The 11,228-nt window shown below is 55.3% G+C and overlaps 1 protein-coding gene across 2 annotated transcripts; it reads left to right on the forward strand.

Moving 5' to 3' along the window:
* Window positions 1–7,647: 7,647 nt before the first annotated feature.
* LCN9 (lipocalin 9) lies at window positions 7,648–11,025 on the forward strand. 2 transcript variants are annotated; one of them, XM_050760369.1, is made up of 7 exons: window positions 7,648–7,760; window positions 8,465–8,601; window positions 9,023–9,096; window positions 9,549–9,659; window positions 9,952–10,053; window positions 10,162–10,209; window positions 10,677–11,025. In XM_050760369.1, the coding sequence occupies exons 1-6, from the start codon at window positions 7,665–7,667 to the stop codon at window positions 10,182–10,184; spliced, it is 543 nt and encodes a 180-aa protein (XP_050616326.1). In that variant the 5' UTR covers window positions 7,648–7,664; the 3' UTR covers window positions 10,185–10,209; window positions 10,677–11,025. The 2 variants fall into 2 exon arrangements, with proteins under 2 accessions (XP_050616326.1, XP_050616327.1); XM_050760370.1 differs by lacking the exons at window positions 10,162–10,209; window positions 10,677–11,025 and having other exon boundaries at window positions 9,989–10,044.
* Window positions 11,026–11,228: the final 203 nt, after the last annotated feature.

The following is an 11,228-nucleotide window of genomic DNA, read 5'->3' on the forward strand; positions in this document are numbered from 1 at the left end:
GCCACAGCACGAGAAGCATCCTCCCCTCTGACGTCTCCGGAGGAGGCTCTGCTGCCCCCCGAGTTCCTGAGAATCCCTCGCCCTCACCCAGACCCTCTGCCTGGGGCCCTCAATGCTTTCACCTCCCTCCTCTGTCCTCAGACTCAGAAAGCACAGCAGGGTGGGGGCTGGTCAGAGGCGGCCGCTGCTGCCCATCAGGTTTCCCCAGGGAACTTGACAAAAGAGGGCTTGGTGGGGGTGGGTGCCCCTCTCTAAGCTCGAGGGGTCAAGCAAGTAGATCCCAGATGGGAGGGCCCCAGGGTGCTGCGTGCAGAGCGGCCCCAGGCTGGACCCCCCAGCCAGGCCAACCACTGAGCACACCCTGTGTCCAGGGTCGTGAATGTCCATCCTCTGGGCCCCTCCTGGAACCAGGCTTCAGCCTCCCTCCTGGGACACTTGGAGGGTCCCCTCCAGAGCACGGCCTCTGCAGGTGTGCACCTGTGGGCAGCATTGTTTTCCTGGCCAATGAGAGGAGCTGGAGTTAGGGCAGGTGTGGCTCCACGCTGTTGTGGCAGGGCCAGGTTTCACTGACAGCTGACCAGGCAGGTCCCCTTAACAACTTTCAGCACTGACTGAGTGATTACGTCAAATATTAAAAGCTGGCCGGGCGCGGTGGCTCGCACCTGTGATCCCAGCACTTTGCAAGGCTGAGGCAGGCGGATCACCTGAGGTCAGGAGTTCAAGACCAGCCTGCTCAACATGATGAAACCCCTATCTCTACTAAAAATACAAAAATTAGCCGGGCGTGGTGGCTCATGCCTGTAATCCCAGCTACTTGTGAGGCTGAGGCAGGAGAATCGCTTGAACCCGGGAGGCAGGGAGGCAGAGATTGCAGTGAGCCAAGATCACGCCACTGCACTCCAGCCTGGGTGACAGAGCATGACTCTGTCTAAAAAAAAAAATTAAAATTAAAATTAGCCGGGCACGGTGGCTCAAGCCTGTAATCCCAGCACTTTGGGAGGCTGAGATGGGTGGATCATGAGGTCAGGAGATCGAGACCATCCTGGCTAACCCGATGAAACCCCGTCTCTACTAAAAAATACAAAAAACTAGCCGGGCGCGGTGGCGGGCGCCTGTAGTCCCAGCTACTCCAGAGGCTGAGGCAGGAGAATGGCGTAAACCCGGGAGGCGGAGCTTGCAGTGAGCTGAGATCCGGCCACTGCACTCCAGCCTGGGCGACAGAGTGAGACTCCGTCTCAAAAAAAAAAAAAAAAAAAAAAAATTAAAATTAAGAGGTGAGAGAGCCAGCACCCTTCTACAAAGGTTAGAATGTAACAAAAGCCCACCAAGAGTTTTGCCCAGGCTTTTCCTGGGCCTTGAAGCATGACAAGATAATGAAGGAATTCTTAACGGGACCCATTTAGGATTTAACAAGTTTTATTGGGGTCTAAAGGAATGCCCCCAACCTCCATGATTTAGCAGGAGATGAGATAAGGGTAATCACCCCAGCACCTGGACCCCCCTAAATTAGGTAAATTTACTGAGGCTCCAGAGGAAGGTCTTTAGGACTCAGGCTTTAGTTATAGATTAGAAGGAATTTATCACGTATGTTTTAGGGGAATGCATACTTACACATAGACCCATAGCTTCAAAGGTATATAAGCTCTGGAAAACTTAGTAATTTTGAGTTAATCTGGTGCTATTTTCCCAGCCTGCTCCCTGTTCCCATTTACAGAAGCAAATTCCCTTCTTTCCCAGTTCGTCTGCATCTCATTATCAAGCCGTGAGAATTAGCTGCCCAACCCCGGTTCAGCCTGGGTACAATTTGGCGAGCCAGCTGGGAGAAAGCGGCTAAGCGGCTTCGTAGGTATGGCCAGATTTTGTCGGATTTGGATTCCTAACTATGGATTCATGGGAAAGCCCTTAGGAGCTGTGGAAAGGGGCCGACCACGATCCTTTTGAGTGGGAAGAAAGGCACCAACATTTGATCAACAACGGAAGTGTGAGTGAATCTCCACCCCCGCCTTAGGGCTTCCAAATCCTCCTCAGCCCTTCCAACTGAATGTGCACGAGAGACGGTTTGGCACTTGGAGTCTCAACGCAAAGGTGAGGCGAAGCGTTACAACCCAGAGGGTACGTTTCAAAGCAGCTTGCCGCCGTAGCCAAGGGCTGGCTGGACCCCCTGCCTTCGAGCAGTTGTTGCTGCTTGCCTGCTACTCGAGGGAGCCGAGATGCCAACCGTGGGGCAGCCTGTCACAATACATGCGCCCCACCATATGTTAGTGTTACTGGAGCAAAAAGGAGGTTATTGGCTGACAGCAGGCCAACTGGGTAAAGCTATCAAGCCATACTTTTAGACGACCCCAAAGTAAAGCTGCAAACCACCGGAACTCTAACCCCTGTTCCATTATTCCCTCCCACCGAGGAGCCTGAGAAACCCTACATAACTGTCTAGAGGTCGTAGACCAAGTGATCTCCGGCCACCCGGACCTAAAGGCTGTAGCCCTCCCGTGCACAGACTGGACCTTGTTTGCAGACGGGAGTAGCTTGGTCACCGACGGGAAGAGAAACACCACGTATGCTGTGGTGACCTCCTCAGAGGTAACAGAGGCAAGAACTTTGTCGGCAGGCACCTTGATGCAGAAGGTGGAGTCAATTGCCCTTAAAACTGTCCCAAGTTAAGAGCGCCAACATATACGCTGAGTCCAAGTACGCATTCATGATAGCTCACGCACACAGGTTTATCTGGAGGGAAGGAGCGTGGTTAAGGGCGGATAACCAAAGTTAAAAATGCTCAGCAAGTGTTAGAATTGTTAGAGGTGGGCCGGGCGCGGTGGCTCACGCCTGTAATCCCAGCACTTTGGGAGGCCGAGGCAGGTGGATCACTTGAGGTCAGGAGTTCGAGACCAGCCTGGCCGACATGGTGAAACCCCGTCTCTACTAAAAATACAAAAATTAGCCGGGCGCGGTGGTGCGTGCCTGTAATCCCAGCTACTCGGGAGGCTGAGGCAAAACAATCTCTTGAACTGAGGAAGTGGAGGTTGCAGTGAGCCAAAATCGTGTCACCGCACTCCAGCCTGGGCAGCAAAGGGAGACTCCGTCTCAAAAAGAAAAAAAAAAAAAAGAGTTAGAAGCGATAAAGGCCCCACAGGAAATAGCCGTAATGCATTGCCCCGGCCATGAACGAAGTAATTCCGAAGTGGCAAGGGGCAATGCTTTCGCAGACCGCACCACCGGGCATTCAGCCAGTGATAGCATCAAAATCCAGGCGCCCTTAATTCCCCAAATAGACTTCAAGGCCCTCGAGCCCCGGTATGCTTCTGAAGATGAAAAGGCTGCAGAAGATAAGGGATTCAAACTAAATGAGGAGGGGTGGAGGCATAGAGAGGAAACAGCACAGGCATAGTCTGGGCAGCAGTGCGTCTCGTCCGCCCGCTGTTAAAGTACGTTCACGATAGCCCGCACTTTGAGAGAGACGCTTCGCTGGCCTTTGTACAAAATTATTTGAAAGGGAAAGGACTAAAGGCCCACTTAGAGAATATCATTTAACACTGTCATCTGTGCGCCCGGAATGAGCCTAATAATCATAGCCAGGGGCAGCCTGGGCAACAAGAAAGAGGAAGGTACTCACTAGAAAACCAGCAAATAGACTTTACACAGATGCCACCAGCCCCTGGGGATGTAAATACCTCCTAGTTCTAGCGGGGACTTTCTCTGGCTGGGAGGAAGCGTGCCCATGTCGCTCTGAACAAGCAACTGAAGTAAAGTTTTGCTGAAGGAAAGCATACCACGATACAGGCTCCCTGACGTAATCCAAAACGATAATGGGCCTTCACTCACCTCTGAGATAACTCAACAAATGAACAAAGCATTGGAAATAAAGCGGACGCTGCACTCAGCATGAAGACCTCAATCTTCCGGACAAACTCAGAGAATGAACCGCAGCCTAAAAACATTCATTGCCAAGTTGTGTCAAGAGGCTCCACTGAAAAGGACTCAGGTACTTAGCATAGCACTGCTCCCTGTAAGTGGGATTAAAATAAGTCCCTGTGAAACTGTCTCTGGCAGACCCTTTGCAGCTAATCTGTCTCAGGCCACCAAAGTGCCCCTAGATAGGGAGTTGGCTGTTAAGAATCATGTTGCTGACCTTAGGACAAACTCTTAACGTTTTGCATAAGTTTGCTTCCAACAGGGATGCGGTGAATTCCACAGACACCTGCCACCCACTCCTACCTGGCAATCAAGTACTGCTGAGGGAATGGAAGGAAGCCACGACGGGAGAAATGGAAGGGCCCTACCACGTGCTCCTGACCATGGGCGCAGAGCTGAAGCTGGCAGGCATCAATCCTTGGGTCCATCACACGCGAGTGGAAAGACCCTTGCCGGCTGAGAGCTCTGCAGCAGAGGAGTCTCCTGCCGCGGCTGGGCAGCAGAACCCCTAAAAGGCCTGAAGTTTCCATTCAGAAAATACCAGGACTTTCTCTTCTAGCGCTCTGTCTTGTGATGCCTCTCATCATTCCTGCTCTTACCTCTCATCTTCCCTTACACTGGGCACAGGACTATGCAGATAACCTACAGCCAACCTCCTGCAGGGTCTGTGGCCTCTCACCCCTTTCCAGCACCTCAAGGCTGCCTTGGCGGGGGTCGCCCATCCAGGGGAAGGACTGGATTTACCGGCAAACCTTTCTGGGAAATCTAAAATCTCGGACTGGGTCACAAATGACAGGAGTCACCAGGGCAAATGTCTCAGAGTGGCCTATAAACAAAACTTTAGACGGCCCAGGGCACACAAGGCCATTCTCAGTAAACAAAACAAGGGATGATGCAACGGCTTTAACTATGCCCTTGCCGAGTCTAAAGGTGGATGTCCAGGCTATTATACCACAAAATGTCCGGTATAAAAACGGCTTGCTTCGAATTTAGAATGGATTTACTTGACTAACTGCCTCCACCGGACATTGAAACCAAGTAGCCCCCTTATGCTGCAAACACCAGAACCCCTCCCTTGACCACTGGCTTTAAAGTAACTCGAATCCTGGGATGGATCCCACCACACATTGACCACCGGCCTAACGTAACTCGGATCGTGGCACGCATTCCGCTGCACATATTAGAGTGCCCCAACAAAGAGATCTGAGTTTTTATTTGTGTTTTCTGTTTTATTTTTTTTGAGACAGAGTCTCTGTCACCCAGGTTGGAGTGCAGTGGAGCGATCTCGGCTCACTGCAACCTCTGCCTCCCAGGTTCAAGCGATTCTCCTGCCTCAGCCTCCCGAGTAGCTGAAATTACAGGTGCCTGCCACCACACCCGGATAATTTTTTTTTTTTTTTTTTTTTTTGAGGCAGAGTCTCGCTCTGTCGCCCAGGCTGGAGTGCAGTGGCCGGATCTCAGCTCACTGCAAGCTCTGCCTCCCAGGTTCACACCATTCTTCTGCCTCAGCCTCCCATGTAGCTGGGACTACAGGTGCCTGCCACCTCGCCTGGATGGTTTTTTGTATTTTTTAGTAAAGACAGGGTTTCACCTTATTAGCCAGGATGGTCTCGATTTCCTGACCTCGTGATCCGCCCATCTCAGCCTCCCAATGGATAATTTTTATATTGTTTTAGTAGAGACGGGGTTTCACCATGTTGGCCAGGCTGGTCTTGAACTCCTGGCCTCAAGTGATCCACCCGCCTCAGCCTCCCAAAGTGCTGGGATTACACGTGAGCCACCGCGCCCGGCCCACAACAAAGAGATTTGTTTGCCACTGACTGGTCCCAATGACCTGGCCTACACTGGGATGCCCCTGAAGGAACCCAGTGGCTTTGTGGCACCATTTTATGGCCACGGCTGCCCTCGGGCACGGTGAGACACTGCACTCTAGGCCTCCTATGGGCACAGGGACCCTGGTAAAAACCATCCAGAAGCCAGCCAATCTCCCACCTATGCTTAACAGATGGATCAGGTCAGTCTTTCACAGGGACGATCATCTGGCCGCAATCTTTATGCCCTCAGTAGGCTTAGAAAGGGTCATACGGCAGCCAGAGGCTAATTTTCCTCAGCGAGCCTTAAATGACAGTCTCCAAAGTGTTTCCCGTGTGAATGCTGAAATGCACCGTAGGTGGAAAGCTATCTTGCAAAATCAAACGGCCCTAGATATTCTAACAGCAGCCGGGGGGACCCTGCGCCCTCATCAGAACCGAATGTTGCATGTATGTACCTGATAATCCCGGGAATATTTCTCCGGCATTAAAGGCTCTGCATCCACAGATGCAGGTCACCTCCAGTCCTAGGCTATCAGTCAATGGCCGGATCGCATCATGGCTTAGCGGAGGGCCTCCCTAGGGGCTGAACATCCTTCGCAGACCAGGCCATCCTTGCAGGCACCGGCATCGTTTACGTTGCAGAATGTATTGCTGTTGCATATTGTTCCAAAACATCCCTCCAGTTCATACTCTTTCAGCAGGTGCTGCCTCTAGGCCCCCGAAACAGAGAGTACTACTGGGAACAAATCAACCTCCTTCACTCCAACACTGCATTCGGTGCCCTGTAACAACGACCTCCTATCAGCAGGAAATAGCCAGAAAGACTATAATGCCCCATCCCCCCATGATTCTCATAATAAATACCTATGCAAGCATGATAGCAATCATGCATAATTCGACAGTGGGGACTGCGGCAGGCCAGGTCTCACTAACGGCTGAACAGGCCGGCCTCCATGACAACCGTCTCAGCACTGACTGAGTGGTGACGTTAAAGATTAAAAGCTGAGAGAGCCAGCGCCCTTCAACAAAGGCTAGAATGTAATAAAAGCCCCACCAAGAGTTTTGTCCAGGCCCTTCCTGGGCCTTGAAGCATGACAAGATAATGAAGGAATTCTTAACGGGACCCGTTTAGGATTAAACAAGTTTTATTGGGGTCTAAAGGAATGCCCCCAAACTTTCATGATTCAGCAGGAGATGAGATAAGGGTAATCACCCCAGCACCTGGACCCCCCTAAATTAGGTAAATTTACTGAGGCTCCAGAGGAAGATCTTCAGGACTCAGGCCTTAGTTATAGATTAGCAGAAGTTCATCACTTCTGTCTTTAGATGAATGCACACGTACACGTAGACATACAGCTTCGAAGGTACATAAGCTCTGGGAAACTGCAATTTTGAGTTGGTCTGGTACTATTTTCCCGGCCTTCTCCCTGTACCCAGGGACAGAAGCAAACTCTCTACTTTCCCAGCTCGTCCACATCCCATTACTGGACTGAGAGAATAAGGAGAGAATAAGCACCTGGCCCTCAGTTGAGTCTGGGGACATGGTAACTCACGATAGGCTCTGGCCCCAGATGCTGTGCTGGGGAAGGAGCGGGAGGGGGCGGGAGGGGAACAGGGACACCCTGTACTCTGCGGACACAGCCACCATGGGTCCTCTTGCAGGCTGAGAGAGAGGCTGTCCCCTGCCTTTGGGACAGGGTGCCTGCCTCCAGCGAGGGGACAGCAGGTCCCTTTGTCCACATATCCAGGAAGCTCCCACAAGGGAGTGGGTGATCTTCCCACGGTGGACAGGGCACCAGCCTCAAGGCCTTTGGCTGCATGCCCAGTGGGCACAGGATGTGTGTGGACGGGCCAGGGAGTGGGCCGCCCCGTGGGGCTGGAAGCCACAGGGCAGCAGGGTATAAAGAGGGTGGGCCAAGGGCTGAGGCATCCACGGCAAGGATGGCTCTGCTTCTGCTGAGCCTGGGGCTGAGCATCATCGCGGCCCAGGAGTTCAATCCCCGCGCCGTTGTGCAGAGGAACTACAACATGGCCAGGGTGCGTCTGCGTTGGGGTCTGTGGGGAAGGGGCCAGACTTCAAGGCAATGGTCCTCCCCCAGCCTGGGGTCTCTGACCTGTGACCAGGGCGGCTGGTCCAAGGGGAGCCCACTTCTCCTCCCCAGGCTGTGACAGCAGCCTGGTAGGGCAGGGGTTACTCCGGGAGGGTCAGGCCGGGGAGGCCTGGGAGGGCAGGGGTTACTCTGGGAGGGTTGGGCAGGGGAGGCCTGGGAGGGTGACTGGGGTCCTGAAAGGTTAGAAGGGGCCCTGGGAGGGCAGAGGGGAAACCTGGAGAGTGGAGTGGTGGCCAGCAGGGAGATGGGGGCCCTAAGAGGACAGAGGGGTTCCTAGAAGTAGAAGGGAGACCTGGGGAAAAGAGGGGGACTTGGTGGGAGAGGGTGGAGAGGGGGGCCTTGAGAGGACAGAGGGGAACCTGGGGGGGGCAGAGGAGAGACCTGGGATGGGCAGAGGGGGCCCTGGAAGGGCAGAGGGCATTCTGTGAGCAGAGGGGGGACCTTGGGGGCAAAGGGGGGGATATGGGGACAGAGGGGAGACCTGGGGGCAGAGACGGCCCTGGAAGGGCAGAGGGGATCTGGCTGGGAGCCAGATGCTCAGGGGCCGGGCCCTGGGAGGGAAGACTGTGGGCACTAAGCATCCCCAGAGCTGTCCCACAGCCCCCACCCACTGGAACTCTTTGTCTTCAGATTTCGGGGGTCTGGTATTCTATTTTCATGGCCTCAGATGACCTGAATCGGATTAAAGAAAACGGGGACTTGCGGGTCTTCGTCCGGAATATAGAACATTTGAAGAACGGCAGCCTAAAATTTGATTTCGAATTCATGTGCGTGTTGCCCATCTCAGCTGGCATCAGGAAGACCCATGCCCCTGCCACCCCAACGCATACTCTCACTCTTGCACACACAGGCTCGCACACTCAGACTCACACTCTGGCGAGAGCCTGAGCCTGTGCGTGTGACCCCTGGGGGCGGGGTGAGGTGGGAGCAGGGACTTGGTCGACCTGGCGCCGTGCTCTCCCCTAAACATGGAGATGAAATCGCCCCCCTTCCGAGGCTGGGGTGAGGCTTGAGGAGATGAGGGTGTTGGGTGGGCTGCAGCAGGGCCCAGCCCGAGAACTCAGGGCTGTGGAATGAGGTCCAGGCACTGGGAGGGGGAGCCTGTGTCCTGGAGGAGGGGTGCACTCTGCCATCGCACGTCCAGGGGGCTGGAGCTCCACTCCCGGCATCTTCCTGGCTGGCTTCCAGGGTGCAGGGGGAGTGTGTGGCCGTGGTCGTGGTCTGCGAGAAGACAGAGAAGAATGGGGAATACTCCATCAACTGTAAGTGGAAGCCAGGCTCCTCCTGGCCTGATAGCCGGGGGTCCCCTTTCTCCAGGGCCTGGGCCATATTCTGGTGAGCACTGACTCCGGGGATTTTAGTTCAGCCTCCAACAGCTTGATCCTGAACTGGGGGGACCCATCCTGGCACCAACTCCAGGGGGGCTCCTGGCCCAGGGGAAGCAGGGAGGCAGGCGTGTCTTGCTGGGCTCTGGGGGACAGGCCCACTAAGGGACCACCAAGGTCTGCAACCCAATGACAAGGAGGGAGGGGGCTGTGCCGCTGCCGCCCACGCCCTGTGCAGGGGTCTCCACTGGGCAAGCACCCTGGGCACTTCCCTTCCCCCCTCAAAAGGCCACATGACCTGGTATCCTCGCTTATGGCCACACAGCACACCTGCCACAGGACCCCGAGGGTGTCGGGGCCAGGCCACACTGAGCCATGTCTCCACGCAGATGAGGGCGAGAACACGGTGGCCGTCTCGGAGACTGACTACAGGCTGTTCATCACCTTCCACCTCCAGAACTTCAGGAATGGGACCGAGACCCATGCGCTGGCGCTCTACGGTACCTCCGCTGTCCCCCTCTGACTCCCTCGGGGACCCCACCGCCTCTGAAATCTGGCCCAACCCCGGGCCGAGGGTCTCGCCGTGGCCCTGGGGTTTGAAGAGGTGGTTCCCATTGGCCATTCCTTCCCACAGACACACCGTGAGGGTGCTGGGTGCTTCAGTCTGTCACCTCCCACCTCACTTGGCACAAAGCCCCTCTCTGGTCAGGGCATGACCCCCTGCCCAGCCTCAGCACGGCCTGAGCACCCCCAGCAAGGCCTACCTTCACACAGAACCAACTCTGTTCCCAGCACGGGTCCCACAGCTGGAACCCGCCTTTCTGAGCAGATTTGAAGAAACCTGCAAAAAGTACGGACTCGGCCCACAAAACATCGTCGACTTGACCAACGAAGGTCGGCCCCGCTGCTCCCAGACCGAGCAGGAGCCGGGACAGGGTGGGGATGGGAGGTGCTCCTGCCCGGTCCTTGTCCCTGCACTGAGAGCCCCCTCTGTCCTTCCAGATCACTGCTACTCCAAGCGTTAGAGGAGCCCGCCCAGGCCTCCCATGCGTGAGCTGCAACTCGGGAGGGGCAGGGGGCTGGATGGGGAGAGCTTGGGGCCAACATCAGAGGCTGGGGGTCCCAGCCCAGGAGGTGCCCACCCCTCCCCCCAGTCTGGGAACCGAACACAAGGTGCTTGGTGAAAGATGCTGCGAAAAGCATCCGGGAGTCTGGGCAGTGATGGGGCCTTCCAGGGTGGTAGGGTCTGAGCAGGAAGTGAGATGGGGCCCTGTGTGAGTCTCCAGGGGCTGCTGTCACCACAAGTGGGTGACCAGGACAATCAGGATTTACTTTCTCACAGCCTGGAGCCCGAGATCTGTAACCGGAGGTCTGCAGGGCTGTGCTCCCTCCGCAGGCTCCTGGGGAGGGTCCTTCCTGCCTGTTTTGGCTGCTGGGGGCTCCAGGCATCCCTGGCTTGTGGCTGTGTCGTTCCAGCCTCTGCCTCTGTCTGTGTCTCCTCTTTTGTCTCTTCTAAGGACACGTGTCATTGGATTTAGGGCCCATCTTCATCCAGAATGATCTCCTCCTGTCAAGATACTTAACTTCACACCTGCAAAGACCCTTTCCCATCAGATGCCCTCCACAGGCTCCAGGAACTAGGATAGGAGCATGTCCTTTGAGGGTCACCACTCAGGCCACCACAGGCTCCTTCTATGAGCTGCCCCTCCCTTCTCAGAAATGGTCCCAGCCCAGTAAAAACCTCCAGGGCCCCTTTCCCTACCCAGAGCCTGAGTCTCCCGGAGACATGCCTCTAAAGGCACCTCTGCATTCCTGCATGAGGGTCCCTGAGGGTAAAGGAGCGGATGTACCTGTGATGCGTGGTGGCCCCAAGATGCGGGTGAGACAGCAACTGGCAACCAAGGCCCTACCCTTGCCCTCCCCACCCTTCCCCTCCTTGTCCCTCCCCTCTCTGCCCCTCCCCTCCCTGGGCTCAGCCACTGCCTCTGGGGGAAGATGATGAACAATGTCACAGCAGAGGCAGGTGCCTGCGCCCCCCTCCATGTTTTGGTGAATAAAAGGGAGGTACC

Source organism: Macaca thibetana, chromosome 15, assembly GCF_024542745.1.
Source record: "Macaca thibetana thibetana isolate TM-01 chromosome 15, ASM2454274v1, whole genome shotgun sequence".
NCBI classification, from domain to species: domain Eukaryota; kingdom Metazoa; phylum Chordata; class Mammalia; order Primates; family Cercopithecidae; genus Macaca; species Macaca thibetana.